This window comes from Caloenas nicobarica, chromosome 3 (assembly GCF_036013445.1).
Source record: "Caloenas nicobarica isolate bCalNic1 chromosome 3, bCalNic1.hap1, whole genome shotgun sequence".
Classification (NCBI taxonomy): Eukaryota; Metazoa; Chordata; class Aves; order Columbiformes; family Columbidae; genus Caloenas; species Caloenas nicobarica.
Genome location: NC_088247.1, coordinates 94,500,598 through 94,520,349, shown reverse-complemented (window position 1 = coordinate 94,520,349; position 19,752 = coordinate 94,500,598). Strand labels below are relative to the sequence as shown.

Below are 19,752 nucleotides of genomic sequence, written 5' to 3'. Positions count from 1 at the left end.
GTGCTTTCAACATTTCCGAAGTGTCCCAAACAAGGTACAGAGAAATCAAATGAAAACACTGTGTCTCTTTTAATAACCTTCATTTATCTGATCCTGTATGCATCATTGTAAGCTTGCCAAAATGAACATGAGGAAGATCAAACTGATAACATACAAGATAATGACCCAGATGACGTGCAGATTCTTTCATTTGAAAAAGAAATAAACCTTAATAGCAATTACATCCGCTCCATAATTAATTACAGCTGTCCAATGAATTGTTCTCAATATGAACAGTATGAAAGGGTATGTACACTCTCACTAGAGTACAGATTTTTCCAGTGCACAAACGTGGGATATTTCTGGAAACTAATGAGTGCAGAACTGTGACTGAAAGCTCCAGTCGTACTGCTGCTACTCTAATAACATCTAGATTCTAGGTCTGTGCACATCACACAGACTTTGAAATCCAGCATCAATCACGCTAACTGATGCTCACAAGATAAAAACAAAAGCTGAAGTCTAACATCTGCTTTCCTTGGCAAGCCACTCTGAAAACCCCTGCATCTGGGAGTTTTTTTTTAATCATTATAAATAATCTACAACCAGATGAATTAAAGGTGATGCCTCATTTTCTGGGCAAATCATGGTTAGGGTTTCTGTAGCCTCTATTTACTTTGAAGCACCCAAAAGAGGAGGTCAATGAATTAAAGGAATCAAGAAGTCTGTGGCAAAGCAGGGCTGTGGTATTTTGGGGACCATGGAGACAAAATAGGATAGCTGACATGTCTGGAGTGCTGCAATGGAGGAATGCAGGCTCTTCAGGAAGGAGGTGGAGAACACAAGGAGATGGAGTTGCCCTCTACGTAAGAGAACAGCTGGGATGCACAGAGCTCTGCCTGGGGACAGATGATGAGCCAGCTGGGAGCTTATGGGTAAGGACTAAAGAGCAGACCAGTATGGGTGACACGGTGGTGGGTGCCTGCTACAGGCCACCAGACCGGGAAGAACAAGTGGATAAGGCCATTGCAGGCCCTGGTCCCCATGGGGGACTTGAACCACCCTGGTATCTTCTAGAAGACCAACACAACACAGCATAATCAATCCATGGGGTTCCTGGAGAACACTGACGACAACTTCCTGACAAAAGCAATAGAGGAGGCAACAAGGAGAGGTGTTCTGCTGCACCTCATACAAAGAAAGAATGGCTTGTTGAGGTTGTGAAAGTCAAAGGCAGCCTGGGCTGCAGTGACCATGAGGTGGTAGAGTTCAGGATCCTGAGATGAGAGAGCAGGGCTAGAAGCAATATCACAGCCATGGACTTCATGAGAGCACATTTTGGGCAGTTCCTGGATCTGCTTGGTAGATTTCCATGGGATAAGGCCCTGGAGGGAGCAGGATCTAAGAAGGCTGGTTGATATTCAAGGACCACTTCCTCCAAGCTCAAGAAAAAGCCCATCCCAACAAGCTGCAAGTCAGGCAAACATGCCAGGAGACCTTCAGGGATGCATAAGTTGCTCGTGGCAAAACTCAAACATAGAAAGGAAGTATACAGAAGGTGGAAGCAGGGACAGGTAACTTGAGAAGAAAACAGAGACACTGTCCAAGCACACAGAGACACAGTCAGGGAAGCCAAAGCCCACCTGGAGATGAATGTGGCTAGGTAAGGCTGAGGTACTGCATGTTGTCTTCACCTCAGCCTTTAATAGTAAGGCCCATGGGTAGGAATAACGTAGGCTAAAGCTTTCTTCCCCTAATATGCCCAGAAGCTTACCTTCTTGGACTCTGCTCAGTATAAAGCGTAAGTGTACAGAACGTATTATCTAAATTGTATATAAAAACTGTTCAAAGTTTCTGTCAGGTGTTTCCAGTCCAAGTAAATTCATGTTTATAATATTTAACCTTTTATTTGCAATGACAATCTCAAAAACTAATTTGAGTAAATTAGGTCAAAATTTTGATGGTTTACAAGAGACCATCTACAATAATAGAAGCTATGAATGTTATACTCACAAATCTATGCAAACAAGAATTAACCAGGTGCAGACTGATGGAAATAAAAATTCTGCATAGCTTCATGGAGATGTCCCAAGCACAGGCAGGATCAAAGAACGATTGAAAAAGAGAGTGAAAACTGGGAGGAATCTCAGGTGATCAGCTGTCCACCTCCTAGACCCAGGCAAAATCTTATATACATGATGGCAGATCCATCTAACCTATTTGCAAATGGTGAATATTAACACATCCTTAATGTTAGAAAGTAGTTTCCAGTATTTAAGCTCATATTTGACTGTGTTAATGAAGTAATGGAGAAAATACAACTTTCAGACACCAGCTATCAATAGCTTCCATTTTCCAAGACTATTTCTGTAGAAATCTCTTGAAGGCTACAGCCTATTTTTGCCCTGGACTTTCCAATTTCCTCTGTGCACAGTCTTGCTTCAGTATGTTTCTTCTTACTTTGCATTCAATAAAGAGCTCCTAATTTGTCAAAGCCGGTGTGTTATTACACTTTCTATTCATTTTGTATTAGACTGATTCCTACTTCTGGAATTCTCGTTTCTTTGAAGAACCACCAGATCTCCATAAATCCTTTTTCTACTTAGGGCTTATTTCCATGTTATCGCGCTCTATGAAATCTAAACTTAAGTGAACCTTGAGCTTCACTAATGTGTGGAGGTATTTGATTAACTCTTCACTTTAACAAGTATTTTGCTCAAGACATTCAGGCTTATTGCAACTGCATAGAATTAGACAAACTGATGACTGGAAGCCTTCGTAAACATCAGGACTCAAAACACACTCTTTTACACAGGTGTCTTCTTTACTGTAGTTTCAAGAGACCCAGTTAAGACTGTTGTCTATAAGACCAGACATTTCTACAAGCAGACATGAAAAGAGAAAGCAGACCATGCCCCTACCTACGTGGTTTACAAATAACACTACAAATCAAACCAGTACATTGAAGTTACTAATCACAAGTACAGGTTATTGAATAAGACATTTCTGAATTAATTACAGCTTAATTCTGAATTTCTCAATTATTCTGAACAGATGGAATACATACTGCAGGAATTCCAAACCTAAAAAGGCAGAAGGTCAAAAAACAAACAACCTTCCCAAATACCCTAAGTTCCTTGGCAACTGCCAAAAGTCAAAAAGTTTCACAAACATAAAGGCTTCCCTAGTTATAAATTTTTATATACTTCCAGAAGTCTCTACATAAAGCTCTGGACAAGCTCTTCCTTTCAGCTGAACAGCTAAAAAACCTAGATCTTAAAAGAAGCCAGAAATACTTCATCATTCAAGAAGGCCAGTAGAAGACTTCTGCATTTTCTTGCAGATTATAAATTTGGCTCCCTCCCATTATCCCCCACACCAGTTTGGATTATGGAGCCAAGTAGAAACTGCACTCATAAAGGAACACTAAGCATAAAACAGATTTTTCTCTTAGTCAAGCTGATGCATTTACTTGAGATGCAGAACTACTCCTTGAAGAATATCATCAGGTCCATAAGCATTACAGAACAGCAGTATTTCTCTTAGATAACCCTTGAAAATAAATCTTCTGTAAAACATACAAACCATAAGATTATTTTATCCTCATGCACATTCATATTCCTACATAAATTGAGCCACAGTTATCGCGCTGGGGATGAAAGGCCATGTTTTCACACAATGCAGAGCTCTGAAGTTAAACAGAACACATTTGCATCCACTGTCAAAAAACATTCCTTGTCAATCTCAGCATTTTGAAAATTGGGACATGTTTGGACAAGCATTGCAGGCTGAACCCTGTTTGAATGATTTTTCTATAAATTAACATTTGGCTTGCAACAGATGAAGCAATTGCATAACTCAAACATAACTGAAATATACCTTCAAGATCCATTCTATTTGGCACCACCATGTGAGCTTTAAGTCTGAATAAATCCAACTTTCCTGTTCAAGACTTGACAGCATATGAACACCAAAACAAAAATCAGGCAATGAACTCAGCCAGCCTCTGACTAATGTGACTGAAGAAATAAAATTACATTACTGAATTCCATTTTCTTAAGATATTTGCCTTGTACTCCTGAAAAAAAAAAAAGAAAATCTAAATTTTATTGAGTTTTGTACAGACTCACTCTTTAGTAGGGATTTTTGTTTTGGTTTGATATCAAAGAGGAAGATTAATTCTCTACTGTGTCATGGAAATGTAGTGCAAACAGTTTTGAACACTACCAGATCACTGTCTCTTCAAGTAAGCCTTCCGGGAAACAGCACTTTAACCAACAGTCCTGTAACATTTTCTACAGTTCAACATGCCTTAGCAGCAGCTTTGCAAGCCCCATCTTACATTGATAAAAAGGAAACAGAAACCACACATCCACCAGCCCCTGAAAGTCACAGTACTTTGCTCTCTGTGCTGTTTACAGGAGGTGCATGCTAACTACAGGTTGAACCATGTGGCATTTGTGTTTTACAGGTAGAACATCAAACACCACCGTCTCCCTTTTTGCACATCTCTAGCACCCTACAGTGTTTCTTCTGAATGTTTTGTCATTTTTAACTAGCAACAGATAGTTCAGCATTTCAGTCACGTGCTAAATTTGATTAACTATTAAACGAAGACTTTGCACAACCTTGATTCGCAAGTCATAAAAGCAAAGCCCAAGACAAACCTGAGACACCAAGCATCACTGAACTCCTATGGTACAACTGACATTTTTTCAAAGCATGTTTTACTCTGACAGCACCAGTCTCACCCAAGTGCAATACCAATTAAAGTAGTTGCTCCTAATAGCTGCTCGAAACCGATCAAAAAAAATCACATTAATGCCCTGAAAATGAGAATACCTCCTGCCACACATGTATGGCAAACAAACCCTGCTAGACTTATGCATAAGATCTTGTTAGAAATGCTGGATTAGAAAACAGATCATCATATGGGCTCTCTCAGAACCAACCCTTCATTATTTTTTTTCCCCAGGTCACTAGAAATAAGGCAGTGGCTTTATACATGGTAGCCAGACCATACCCTCATGGCCAGGGCTATAATCACTTCGGAGACTGAGAAAGCACTTCATTCTCTCTGTTGGAATGACCCTTCTTTCCTATGGTGTCAGGAGGGACTCCAGGTCTGTGACAGCCCGGGCTGCACAGCTCAATTTGCTGACGCTAATCTCCTCCTGCCCGTGCAGACGCAGCAGCTCACAGGGCAAAGCGCTTGCGTGCGTACAGGTGCACGGACTGATGTTCAGAGCAGAAGAGACTGGACATGATCATCCCACATCCTGGGGTAAGCTCCACTGTAACCGATCATCAGCCAAAGCCAGGTTCAATTGGCTGAAACCCTTTACACATAAAGTTGACAATAAGAGCACTAGTGGGCCTTCACCCATTTCCCTGTCCTAGGTTTCCCGTAAGGTCATGATTTTAAAGGGAAATAATATGCTGGAAAAGGTGCATTAAAAAGCAAAACAAAGCCACACGCACCCTCACCACACACTTCGCAATGGGAACATGTACCTAGACAGCTTGCCAACTACGGCAGACTAACAGAGCTGATCACGTACAATACGGCTTTGTTGGAGCGCTGCTTGTGAAAAACAGGCAATAAAAATGGGTAACTTATTACCATGATGGCTTAAAAATCAAACACACTTTACCAACTGCCATAAACCAAAGGAATGATATATGGGCAAGGAAGAAATTTCTGATTCCAAACTGATACCAAGCTGTTCTCTATAATGTTTTCAGAAGAATACAGTATAAAGGTTATCACAACTTGTAGAGCAAACTGACAGGAAGCTGCTGGTGTAGCAGGAAAAGCAAATGAATACATAAATACATACGTAAGTAGCAAATCTCAATATCTGCAATACTATTGGTGCTTGGACCTCAGCTTTGCCTCAGATTTGCTCTGTGATTTTGGGCAAGTCACATAGATCTCTCTGTAGATATGTTTAGATATAGATACTTGCTCTCAGAGCGCTTTAATTTCCAGAGATGAAACATAATACGAAATGTAAATGTTGATATTTACAGCTTAGAGCCTTCTAGTGACCACTGAAACACACATTCCATGCTTATTATCTGAGAGAACTGACTCAAAAGCAGTCTTCGTATACGTTTGGACAACATGTGAATGTTCAGCACAACTCATCGTGTGTTACCTGGCTGTGAAGTACGACCAAAAAAACCCCACAAAACCAAACCACCACTTACTTGCAGAAGAGTTCCATGAATATTATTCTGTCGTATGCAAGGACTGGTGGAGTTTGGAAGGCCCTCCAGCAAGGACAGCACTGTACGTGGCACTTCATTCACCATAACAAATGGAACAAGGGCCCGACCTGCCATCTCCCGGGAACGGTACACAGGAGAGCGCCCGCACCTAGAAAAAGGAGAAATACCAATTTTTTGTCATCCATATGCAATCCACTACTGTGGCTAAAGCCAATAAAACAAAGGGTAATGCAATGAAAACTAAAACACATTTCTCACAAATCAAATGTACAATCTTCTCAGTAGTGAGAGTATTTGCCCAGAAATACAAGTCATACTAGAGACGTGTTGGAGGCTTTTTTCCTTCAAAAGTTTGTGTTTACAAAAAGTAAAACAATCAAATTTATGCCACAAAGCAGGTAAAAATATGGTGAGGTTCTGTCTTTCTTGAGGATTATGTTACTTACTAAACAGCAATCATATATTCAAACATATTATGAGTTCGATTTAAAACCATTACACTCCATGCTCTTAACCAGATGTTTCCATAAACACAACATAATGTCTACTGGAATTTCAAGTGATAACTCCCACTGATTCTACAATATATTTAAAGGCAAGAAACAGGTTCATACCTAAAAGACATGTTAGAAAATATTTTCCTATTATTTATAATGGGTATCTAAAAATAAATAATTTTTACTTATTAAAAATTAACTGCTAAGACTCAACTGCATATAAAACACAGGATAAAAATAACCTTTTATCTGTTAATGTTAAGGTTTTAACTATCTGTAGAGTTATTAATATAAATAGAATTAACTATTCAGCTGTATTAACATATTAACCAGCTTTATACTACTTCAGTAGCACGTATACCAAGTCGAAGTAAATAAAAATCTTTTACCAAGTAGGTTAGGCTAAGTCTTTTAATGCCAGTAATTCTTGCATGTGTCAATTTTTGCATTAATAACACAGGTACAACTCAGCCACTCACAATCTCAGACAACTGAGGAAGTTAACGCAGGGTTTAGAAATTAACATCCAAGTGACTTAGGTGACGTGAAATGCAGCACGACAGAACATATGCTCTGACATTTCCCAGCTGACTAGGATAACCCAGAGAAATGCTTTTCCTTCCTCCTATCCTTTCCTCCGTTTCCTGAGTTGCTTCTTACATATTTTTAGGTTACAAAACTGCATGTAATTGAGATTATCCCTTGCCAAAACGGGCAAACTGCTTTTTGGCTTTCCCAAACAATCCCTGCAGGGTCACAGCTACCTCATTTAAAAATGAAATTTAAAAATATTCTAAGGTTTCAAGTATCTCTAGCAAGTTTAAATCAATACTCAAAGTAACTTTAGTTCACATAAAAGAAATACAGAAAACAGTTTCCATCTTGAATCAGCAACTGAATAGGGTTCTGAACAGATGACTGCAAATAGATTTAATTGCAATAGCGTAACAGTCATGTCAGGCCATGGTAGGCCTGAAAAACCCAGACCTTGTTTAGAAGAAGGAGTGCACTACGCTACCCCAGAACGACCAGCTTTTGGGGGAATTTTCATCCTCACAGTACGGCAGCAGGTTCTGTCCTCCACCTCCCCATGCCTTCCCTCTTAGCGAATGATATTTAGATCATCTTTGCATTTCCTGTTCTTCACAATAGGACACAAAAGCAGAGCAGTCACAAGTGGAGGCTCTTCCATATGGAAACACTTTAGTTTTGTATTGACAAGATGCAAGAAGAGTCAGCTTAGCTCTTAATAAAAAAACTGCCACGTTTTTACACAAAAACATTTTAACGTTACTGCACAGTAAAATTAAACCTTAAAAGTGATTTGTCAGCAACCATTCCTGTACTTGTGCTAAACTGCGTTTTCTTAACCAAGAGATTCTTGCATACAGATGTTCTTTCCAACCGCGAGTAACGCTGATACTGTAGCAAATGTCTAGTTTTCGATCAGCTATAACTCGAAAATGTCATGTTGTCCGTGACCTTTTACAAATTATGATTTCCCAAGGAATCTGACGTGTCTTCAGAAGGAAGAGTGGAAAATGGGTAAAATTCCAGGGTTTCCTCTAACTTGTGCAAGGGTACTTTCCAACACTACGTGCTTCTCCGGGAGTTTTCTCCTCAAACAATGCAGTGACTTAGAATGGAATTCTGTGGGGTTCTTCCTAGTACTAAAAATTGGAGTTGAGAATAATTTTTAGATAACACGATTTTATCTATTTGTCTTGTAAAAACTGACATTAAAGACTTAAAACACATGTGCGTACACACACGAAGAAGCAGTATTTTACATACCAAATTTTATTCCATGCTGTTATTTTACCAAATTGATTACAGAAATAGAAGTGACTGCTCTATATTTAGGAAGGAGAAAATAATTTCATATTACAGGCAAAATTGTCTCGGCTGCCTAAAGTCTGGATCCACAAGAGAGACTGCCACCTCAGCACTGAATGTATATATGGCATGAGCGCAATCCTAAAAGCTACAGACAAGTCTCATCTTCACCTCTAATGCCTCATTTTTTTGTTCTCTAGACATCGGAAGCAGAGTGTTACCCCACACAGAAGTGTAACTGGGACCCTCAAATTAGGTTTTGTTTTGCACTCTGAGGATGCTAAATCTGGAGGCAATAAAGTTCTCCTCCCCCTGAGCAAGCAGAGAGGTGCCCAGCAGGTGAAGAACTCGCCCAGGACACACGGGACACAGTTCTGCAACTTGCTGTGCCCCAGGGAAATGTAAACCCACAACTACTACTCGCCCAAAGGGCAAACCAGACACCTCCTGCACGCTAATGCAGACACCTCATGCTATAGATTGCTCCATAGGCTGCAGTGCAGTCACGGGAACTGGTGGCTTGCTGGAAAGTCTCACAAGAGCACTCCCACAAAGTCATCACCAAGGAACAAAAGCATCACAAAGTTAAAGAACAATAAAGTATCTGCTTTATAGGAACACATATGGGAACACAAGGAAGGTATTTCACATTAGCAAATAGCTTCCCAAATCCAAGAGGGGTTAACGTTCCTACTGTTTTGGGTGGGGTTTTTTTGGGTTTTTTTGGGGGGGGGCGGTTTTTTTGTTTGTTTTTTCCAATCCCCTAATACTCAAAACTCCTCCCCCGCTGCCCCCAGAAGAAACAGTACTGATACTATTTCAAAAACACTCCTCCTTTCACATACATATCATGCCAAGTCACCACTAGTGACCTATCCCTGAACTTCTGCATACCCCGAAGGCACTTATGTGTACATCTCTCATGTTTTGAAGGCACTTGGCTTCATTCCCAAATCATGCAAGAAGATTGCCAGAAGAATATCAAAATACACACTACTTTTTCCATAGCCTGTAACAGCACCCTAGATTAAAAACAGGCACTTTTGATTTTTACTGGATCCCACTTATGATATAAACTTTAACCTGTAAATAAAACTAAACAGGATCAATTCTCAGAAAGTGAGTGGAAGAGTGAAGGCAAATACGACAACTGAGTAACGCAAAACAATCTAACCAAATGTAGCAATTTTTTGTTTATTGTTACACCATCCTCCAAGATCAACCATACACCTTAAGACCACATCCACCACCTGCATTCTTAAACACTTTAACTAGGATTTAGCAACAAGCATGGGAAGCAATCTGACAAGCCGTACCAAGAAAAATCATCACAGAAACTCGGCAAAACCTAGCAGCGCAAGGAAAGAAACATTTTAAAGCTATTGAAAGTATTCTGGTTACCTTCTCCTGCAGCAGTTTAACCGGCTGCCATCCCTGAGATGAGTTTCGCTGATGTGGTGGCAGTTGCCTGGCCAGGACATTGGCAGAAGGAACAGGACCTCCAGCCTCGGCCCCTTCGCCACCACAACCACCAGCAACACAACTAAAACCTGCCGCTGGCTGCTCCTGCTCATCTTCTCTGCAGGCCACTATGAGCAATGGAGTCTCGCGTCCCTTAGGGCACCACGTATTTGTGTGCAAACCCACATTTAAAACTGTTTCTTTTTCTTTGATTTGGCAAATACTTGCACAGGGTCAGGGAAGTGATTTCAGTATGTGACACTTCCTTTATAGTCAGATCATGCATAAATAGACTTTAAAACCTAAGAAATATCTTAAATGTTGCCCCATATAAAAACATACAGTATGCCAACCTAATTTTGTTATATCTCAAGTTAACAACCAGCGATGAAACTTGCAAAATCCTCATGTGGTACACCACTATTAAATCCTGAGGGCTATTAACAACTGTTGAAGTAGTATTCCACATTGAACTCAGTACTGTTTGCCTAGGTGCATGAGGTACTGGATGTAAACATGTTTACTTCAAACAGTCCATGATCAAGAACAAAGAGTCAATAAATCTGAAAAGGTTTCACTTTGTGTAACAGTAGATTCAATGCATTTCCAGCACTGCGTTCCAGCTTTAACACTTAGATCCTGAACAACCCTGCTATCTGACATAATTTATGACCAACTCTTGTAAGGCACAAAGATTCCATACTCCTCTGCACACATCAAAGTATCTAATTTATTACTCTGGCTACAGAGTACACTAGCTGTAAATAAAAATATCTTTAAAAAAACACACAGGTGTTTCCTATGCGCTTATTTTTCTCCCTTTGTTACACCACCTCAACAGACCATCTATATTACCCAAATTAACAAACTAAATAAAGATTACCTTTTATATGAAGGTCAGAGAAACAAATGAGTGGAATTAACTTGAAAAATCACATCTGTAGCTGAAAATATGTCAGTTATATTAACCAATACCTGCAGTTGTTAGGAGGATTAACAGGGGGAAAAATATCTATTTCCAGGTTTACTGGATGTTGTCACAGCGATCTGTGTATTACTAATTACATCGGTGATTATTAACACCACAGATAATTGCTGTTACAGTCTGTGGCAGGTGCATTCAAGCCCTCCCCAGCCAAAGCAGCAGCAGTTTGGTCCAGGCTCCAGAGGAGGGAAAGGCTTGAGCCACAGCCAGGCCAAGAACTCCTTCCAGGAGGCCCATGGGGAAGTAGAACAGCAACTGAACGTCGGTGGCTTGTAGGCGTAGGGAGGCTCGTGCAGACTTTTCCTACTGTATGCAATTTGACTACAAGTCAACCAATTCATTCTATAAATACGACAGCCTGGATGAGCCCACTTTGAGCTCTCCCTGCTAAATAAGTGAGCTGTATGGCAACCATTTTACTACTCACAGGTCAGTGGATGAGCCCAATTCAAGTTCAATATTAGTCATTTAGCTTAAGTAGATGCACACCCAAAGTAATGGATTATTTAGAGATATAAGGTTGTATGATTTTTTAAATACACTCTTTGACTCATGTTACTTAGTAGACTAGACTTGCTAAAATTTTAAGCTCGTATTTGCCAAAAGCAACTGCAGACTACACTAAACGCCTGCAAGATGAAGTCTAACTTGCATTTTGCTGGGAAAAATGGAACTGACTGGGAAAACAACGATCCAAGGCTAACATGGAGACATTACAGATATCTGCATAGTAGGGTCTATTTTGCACTTCATTGAGAAGAAAGGATTTATCCAGACAAAACAGCACCTTCAAAGATATGGACCAAAACCAATGTCTACAACTGAACAAAACAAAGGCCCATGTGGAGTCAGGGAAAAGGGGTCCAATGGGGAGCAAAGGACCTGGTGGTGGAATTTTGCTATTGGACTGGATCTTGGTATGAATGGTCTGTAAAGATATAAAAGTTTGTCGTTTTCTATGCTCAGGCGGACCTCTGCACAGGTACCCGGCTTGAGCCAGCCCTTCTGCTATTCTACTCCACTAAATTTTTTATTTTCTGAGAATCTTGTCTCCTGAAAGTCTGCTCTGCATACGGTCATAAGGCCTCACCTGAAAGTTTGCTGCTGGAGTTCTAAAATACAGACTCCAGAGCGAACGGTTATCAGGGAAAGAGGAATCCTGATGGTTTGCACTGCGACGGATACAGCCTCGCCTGAAAGTTTGTCTTGGAGCTCTGAGACACAGACTCTTGAGCAAACAGTTACCAAGGAGGGAAGACACCTGAAAGTTTGCTTCGTGAACGGGTAAGGGCACCTGGAGAGAAGGTCAGCAGCATTCGGCTTGGCATATTTCCCCCATGCAGTAAATAATAGAGTGAACCCACCACTGAACTCTTAAGTCGCGCTTCTCTTTAAGAAATCTAAACGTTGTATCATTCACATTCCTTGACTTCACAAAATGTTAGAAAAGGGAATTGGGAACACCAGCTGTCAAAATGGGACCGAAACAACGGGAGAACAGGCTGAACATAAAAGAAAGGAAGATTCTGCAGAAGGAGCCTCTGATCCTGTAGGTCAAAGTAGGTACTCGCTGCCGTCAGAGAGAGAGGCTGGGAGGAGAGGCACCTGCAAGCCAAACCAACTGAACCTGCCTGCTAGTTCAAGCATTCCAACAGCCTCCAGGGCTTTCAAAAGATAAAACTGATAGAAAACTAACTAATAAATCAAAAAAAAAAAATCAAATAGATGTTATCCCTTGAAAACTGGACCTAGTTATGCCACAAGGTCTTAACAAATTCACTGGAAATAAAAAACTGTAATACCATGTCTATGTGGAATCAGACAGAAGTGTTAAGTTGTAGAAGAAAGAGGTTTTCTCTTTCCTCCACCATGCAGCTATGTAGTTCCGAGTCATGTTATCAGTTCTAAGGTGAGAATTAAAAATAAGAAATTGCATCAGGGGAAAACACATATGGGGATCACAGAGAAAAGTATTTAACAACAAATTCAGTTCCTATTAGAAAGAGTTTGGTTATTAAGATTCAAGAGCACTGTACTGCCTGTATTAAAATAACTAGAAAAAAAATTTTTTTTAGAAAAAAATCATCAAGATTATATAGCAGGTTTTTTTTTTCCCCCCTTCAAATTCTCTCCTGAAAGATTAAATTCAGCAATTTTCTAATGTAGTATTACAGGTTTCCAAGCAAAGAAAGGTCCAGATATAGCATTAAAAAACCCACGGCCATGCTTCCACACAATTAACATAACTTGGACTTCCACACTAGGGACAAATCAGCAGGACAGTACCTATTCCTTAATGTGATGGTAAGGTTTCCTTCAATGTGAACAATAATTTGCTATACGCATACCTAAAGTTTCTTTTTTTCAATTATTGAATTACTTGGTTTGTGTTTTTCTTTTAAGGAAACACAACTATTTTGCACTTCATTAAATTTCTGTGCTCCTTAGCAACTAAAGTATCCAAAGCATTTAAGAACTTATTTCACTGTGGAAACCTTTTACTGTAATTGGCCTGAAGACAATTTTTTGTTCTTTAATCTGAAATTAAGAACCAAAAAATCCCCAGAATAAACTGAGCATTGATATAGCATCTCAATATTTACCTAACAACAAACATTACGAAAGTATCAACAGTTTGCTGGAGGTTTTAGATCTACAATCAACACATGAAGGTAGTCCAGAAAATGTTTGAACACAACCATGGACAGAAACAGATCAAGTTTAATTTCAGGTTATTTATGCAGTACTAAACCTCTAAATTCTTCTTTTTTTTTTCCTTTAAAGTGAAGTTAATGGTTGCCCAAAGTTCTAGTTTTTTAATACATTGTGTTAAGTATTTTATTCTTCCAACTTGGGCAATTAAGATAAAACCTCATGTTTTTGTAAGGGCAGAGTCTTCCACACAAACACTTAATGAATCAGAGTAGCTGTAAATACTGCAGGGACTATATAGGCAAAAGTACACAGGCTTTTATTTGTCCACAAGCTCTGCCAGGAGTTGTTTCTCCAATATGCCTCCAACAGCTTTCTAGGAAGAAATTATTTCTCTCTTCTTGTCACCAAGACCTAGGTTATTCTAAAAAGTGGCCAACTGATACCAAGCTGAATCAACAACAGAAACTGGAATTGTTGTGGTTCAGCCAGCCAATGAACTAATATCTCTAATGTGTCAGCCTAAGAAAACTCTTACTAATGCTGCATGGAAACTTTAGATCAACAGAAATACTTCAATTCTTCAATACCTCAATTCTCTTCAAATTGCAGTTTCCTACAGAACATGCAGAGACAATTTAAATGGCATCTCTTTCCTTGCATTCCCATCAAGAAATCTCAATATCTGCAGCTGGCTAACCTCCAGGTTTGTTTAACTATCGGTTGAAGTCACATGAGAGGTCAGAGCCTCCTTTCATCAGTTTTTGGTTCATAGCTTTCTAGAGAAAAAAACAACTGCTCTTAACTCAAGGTCACATAAAAGAAAAATTTTCACTCATGACTGTATTTCAATTTCCTTAATTTGTGAAAAGTTACTGTGTTGTTTCACAACTGCAGAATAATGGAAAGAAATACACATCACTTACAACCAAAAGTTAGGAAAATAACAAAGAACGTAGACAAACTACTTTCTGTCTTAGTAACTGTATCATTATTTGAAGTCTATGAAAAGGGAAGTTGAATGCATAAATCAAGTCTCAGAACCTTATGATGATTTTGCAAGCTTCAGCTGATCGGAAACAAGAATGCAACAAGAGCAATTTTCAAAACTTATTATCAGATCCTTGAAAACAACCAAAGGATCTGGGTTCTGAAAGACACTTTCCTTTCAGCTGTACCACCAAAGCAGCTAGCCCTCTGCCAAAAAGCCTTCCCAATACTGGCTCTTCTCAAACTCCGACTAGTGTTTTTAAAAATATTGGCTTTTAAAAATATTCACTTGGTTTTCCATGACATGCCTACCATCCCCTGCATCGGTAATGCATCCTTCCTCTCCAATTCCATGTTCCTTCCTGCAAATACTTCTGCAGAACAGAACAAGCTAAATGTTAATTGGCTGCATTTCTTGGCCAGCAAAATACTTAATTGCTGGCTAATTTTAAGTATGTAAATGAATAACACAATTACTTCACCAATCATGTGTTGACAGTCAACTACCCCATCATATTTTTCACAGGATCGTGTTTCAAATAAGTAATATACATCAAATTTTAATCTAAGATCACAGCCTTTGGCCCTCTTCAGGAGTCTGCAACACTGGAAAAAGATATTGTCACTCTCAGTGCTCACGAACACCTCTCTACTAGCCATCACCTTTTATTCCCCATTAAATCTGACAGCTTCCTACACTTTGCGAATATTTCCTGAGTTGCTTCAGATGATAATCTACTAGTGAGCAGCAGGCTGATGAACACAATAAAAACTGGAATAAGGAATCAATAATTAATACCTGCAGGTTGTAATATTTCCCATCAGCACCACTTGAGCATGAAAGTAACACCTGGCCACAACTTAAGAGAAAAAGTTGAGGAATACAAAGAACATAGAAGATGCACATTGATTTTTGGTTGTTCAGGAGGGTCTTGAACAGCCTACTGCCAATCAAGCACTTTGCAGTCCTCTCTAGCACTACAATCTGAACTTAATCGAAATGGAAAAAATTACCATTTACTATATCTTACTTAAAAATGCTAAAAACCAAAAGTCCGAAAGCCTTCTCATTAATACTTACGGTGAACCATAAGTATTTTTACAGATCTGTAGCAACTCCCATGTAATCATGACTGCAAGACAATGGACTAAGTAGAAATGGAAGAATTCTGAGCTAGTTCCAACCCACAAGAGAGGAATTATGCTCAGAGGTGAAATGCGTTCCTCTCCCTCCCTCCTCCCCCAGCCACGCAAAGCTTCCATCTTGGATGTCAAGCAAGAGATTTAACTCTACACAATAAGAATCTAAACAACAGTGCATGGTTTAGGGGTGTACATTGCTCCTTTTTCCAAATGTCTATGCCAGCTCATGTATTTTGGGAACCTTGCCTATAATCACAAGGATACCTGTCCTCGTATTGCAATGACAGGTCATCCCCACAAGCTTCCCCAGCAAGGATGGGGCATTCCGAGGGGTCAGAGCCTGCTCCTAGTATCACAGGGATTCCAAATAATAAATTGTTGCAGACAGTTATAATACTAAGCAGTCATACTGATCGGATATTAGGTTAAGAAGAAAGAAAAAAAGACAATGGAAAAAATAGAGACCAAAGAATGAGATGATGTGCATCTGGTATGGAAACCCAGGGAGATTCTTTTATAAACTACTGTAATCAGGAGCAGTTATTTTCATATAACAATGCTGCAACAAACACGTGTAGTTCTTATCATCTAATATGAAAAGGCATTCCCACAAAAGCTCTTTCCTTATCAGACCCCTCACAAGATTCCTAGTCTTACAGAAATGACAGCTGAAGATGGGCAAGTTTTAACATCGATTCTCCCACTGGTGCCGCACCACACTAAAATAAATGAAAACGAGGAGAAAGGCAGAGGAAGCACACGCAGCACAACCATTCAGCCAGCCTGTTTGGCCCCTTACCAAAGGATACCAGTGTTTACCCTACAGAAAATCAAATGCCTGCTTTTGAGTAAGATACAGGATGACACACTGAACTCATGCATGCAATTGTACATGTGTCAGTCAAAATAAAAATCCAGGAAACTGCACTTAAGTAACTTACATAAGCAGCAATTTTAACAAGATATACATGGATGACTTCAGGCAAGCTCTTCCCAAACAAGCTGAAGATACCTCGTTATTAGAACTCCCCCACTCCTCCATCTCTTGTGCTCCTTACTGTAAGGTTTTAACCTTATTTCAAATCCTCAAAGGCACTTTCGATTTTACACTTTCTTTATTTCTCCATCTTACCCCTGACCCAATTCCTATGAAGCCTATAGAGGTTTTGTCACAGAGCTATAACAGACCAGCACTAAACACCTGACAGACCAGATATAATTTAACACAAATACAAACCAAAACAATAAAATTAATAGGTATAAGTCAAAGATTAACTACTTTGAAAGAGTAACCCACACACCCACATGCAAGTAACATTATTGATCAATGAATACTGAAATTCACACCATCTTCTAGAATATTAATACTACTTACTTGGGTCTTTTTCCTTACTATGTTTCCTTAAGAAGCGAGCTCTCACAGATTTATAAAATAGTAAGACAAAATCATACCTCCTAGAGAGCCCCAGAATTCATGGTCAGGTGCTCCACTTCCTGAGAAGCTAAAATAAACCTGGATCCATCTCACTTATTTAATATACATTTTTAAAACTTCCTAAAACATATAATTCAATGATTTGCAACATTAGATCTCACAGATCAGAACAGCAAGATGGTAATTTTACATATGCATCTTTACCTAACTGGATTTGTTGTTCAACAGCAAAAGATGTGAACTATCGCGATATTTCCTCCTTGTCTGTACTGAAGTAAACTGAGCAATGAAGACTGAAAGGAATATGTAAGGAATTTGTGAACATAAGCAGAAAACGGAATGGGGAGAGGACAAAAAAACCCCACACAAACAACAAAACACAACAACAAGTAAAGCTGCAACAGAATGACATTTTGCAACTTAGTAGGAAAGCATCAAAGAACCACAAATAAATTGGTCAATGGCAAAAGACAGCACAATAATATAAATATATAAAGTATGTCTGGCAACTGAAAACCCTATTTGGGGGATACAGTAATATGCAACATCATAAGATTTCTTCATTACATGGGAAAGATCTTACACATTTCACTAATCAGAAAAATCTTGAAAACAATTAGTCCTCTATACTAGGTTCAAGCAGAGGGCAACTGAAGGTCTATTTTTTTTATTTCCAGCAACTATTTTTAAAAGACAGACTCTGATTCACTTTGGCCAACAAAAACTGTAATACAAAATTAACTATAAGAGATTAATTTTAAAGTTCAAATTCCTATTACAAATTTGTATTTTGAGTAACAGCACTTTTAAAATAGCTTCTAAGCTTGTTGGTATCTGATATTACTTAATCTCTGAATAGCATTTTGTATAGAACAATTTATGGAATTTATATGTTATACACTCAGCCTCTCAGACTTCACTAAGGACTCATCTTTTACAACAGAAACCCACATTTTGTTTTTAAGTTTTAAGAAAAATCCCTTGTAACGTGCATATTAGTCTGGATTGGCATCTGTTAAGATTTTAAAACAATTTAACTATAAAAGTCTAGAAAACTTCTCGTATTTACCCACTAAATAAAACCAAGAGCACCACATTACTTGTGTGGACTGAAAACTCATGTGGAATCATGGCCTCTAGGATATTTTTTGCTTTTTTCTGCCAAGTTTGAAAGAAAACAGGATCAACCATCCACATCGCTTCTTGCAGAGGGCCAGATCTACAAATGTAATTCTCTGCTAAGAAACGTCAGAAGGTGGGAGTCACATAACACATCCAAAAAAGTCCACCAAATCCCTGGAGGAACAGATCTTTCCAAGGCAGGGCACAACAAGATCAATGTAAATCCATGTACCCTCTAGCTGATGCATCCAACCCACTTAAATAATCGATTTATTTGAGCTTTCTTATCACAGCTACTACCACGGCATTGGAGCTGCCAGTTTGCTCACAGCCTCTCCTTCACTAATCGCTCCTTTAGGAATGACTTATAGTAACACGGCACCTGAGAACACTCCATCCTACCAAAAATTTTTCCTCGCCACATAGAATTTTGTTTTCCTTGTATCTTAGTGTCTGTCATTAACTAATGCAGTCAGAGTAATTATCCTTGAGTATTAAAGCCAAGCTCACTTGAGTGCAAAACCAAAATAGCACCATATCTGTTTGGGATGAAGGGGGACAGGCAGGGGCAGAGAACAGCTGTGAAGGACCAGTGCTCCCCACTGCCACCCACCCTGGTCCCCAACATGAAACAGCATCAGGGGATTTGGGAATTTAGCTCCTCCATTTTACAGAAACATGCAAGTCACAAAATTCCGCACAAGAAAATAGTGTCTATTTCACAGCTGTGTTAATTTCATGGCAAGATGTTCACATTCCTATTTAAATTGTTCTCAGACAGTGAATTTCTTCAATGGCTTGCAACATAATATACCTAGAAGCAACACTGCTTTGAAATCTATTCGACAAAGTTTTATAGGGGAAATTTCACTAAGAATTAAAACGAGTTTTGTCAAGTGGAAGACAAGGCACATACATCCAAAGAGTTTTTAAAAACTGTTCCATAAGTTAAAGCTAATTTTTTAAAAACTTCCTAAAAGATTGAAGAGTCACACTCCTGGACTTCAATTAGTGAAAAGTATCCAAGTCAATACAGCAACACCCGTTTTACTCCTGCAGAGCATTCAGCCCAGAACATTTAACACTAAACAAACACTCTGTCAATGCCATGGTACAAGAGGACATAAGGTAACTTGAATTTATATCATTCTGAAGAGATTAGAGGTCTTTGAAAGGGGGAAGGGGAGGCGAAAGGGAGGCTATGTTTTCATTTCATACTTAAAACATTACCTCCCAATTACCTCCCTTGTTAATCAAAAACATTCTGTACATTCCTTCATCTTAGAAAGTAACCATTAAAGCAAACTTATCTAGCTCTTAAACAAAAAAAAAAAGAGTGAGGTAATAAGCTGTGAATCAAAGTGTTCCCTTCCAAATAAAACATCTGCAAGGGGAAAGGGGAAAAAATAACTTTTAAT

The 19,752-nt window shown here is 39.1% G+C and overlaps 1 protein-coding gene across 2 annotated transcripts in view; it reads right to left on the bottom strand.

Moving 5' to 3' along the window:
• Window positions 1–19,752, bottom strand: part of THADA (THADA armadillo repeat containing) — a 167,210-nt gene that overhangs the window by 84,347 nt on the left and 63,111 nt on the right. For both annotated transcript variants that reach the window (XM_065631876.1, XM_065631875.1), the window contains one exon: window positions 6,193–6,361. In XM_065631876.1, the coding sequence (XP_065487948.1) occupies window positions 6,193–6,361 (169 nt within the window). The remainder of the gene's footprint in view (window positions 1–6,192; window positions 6,362–19,752) is intronic.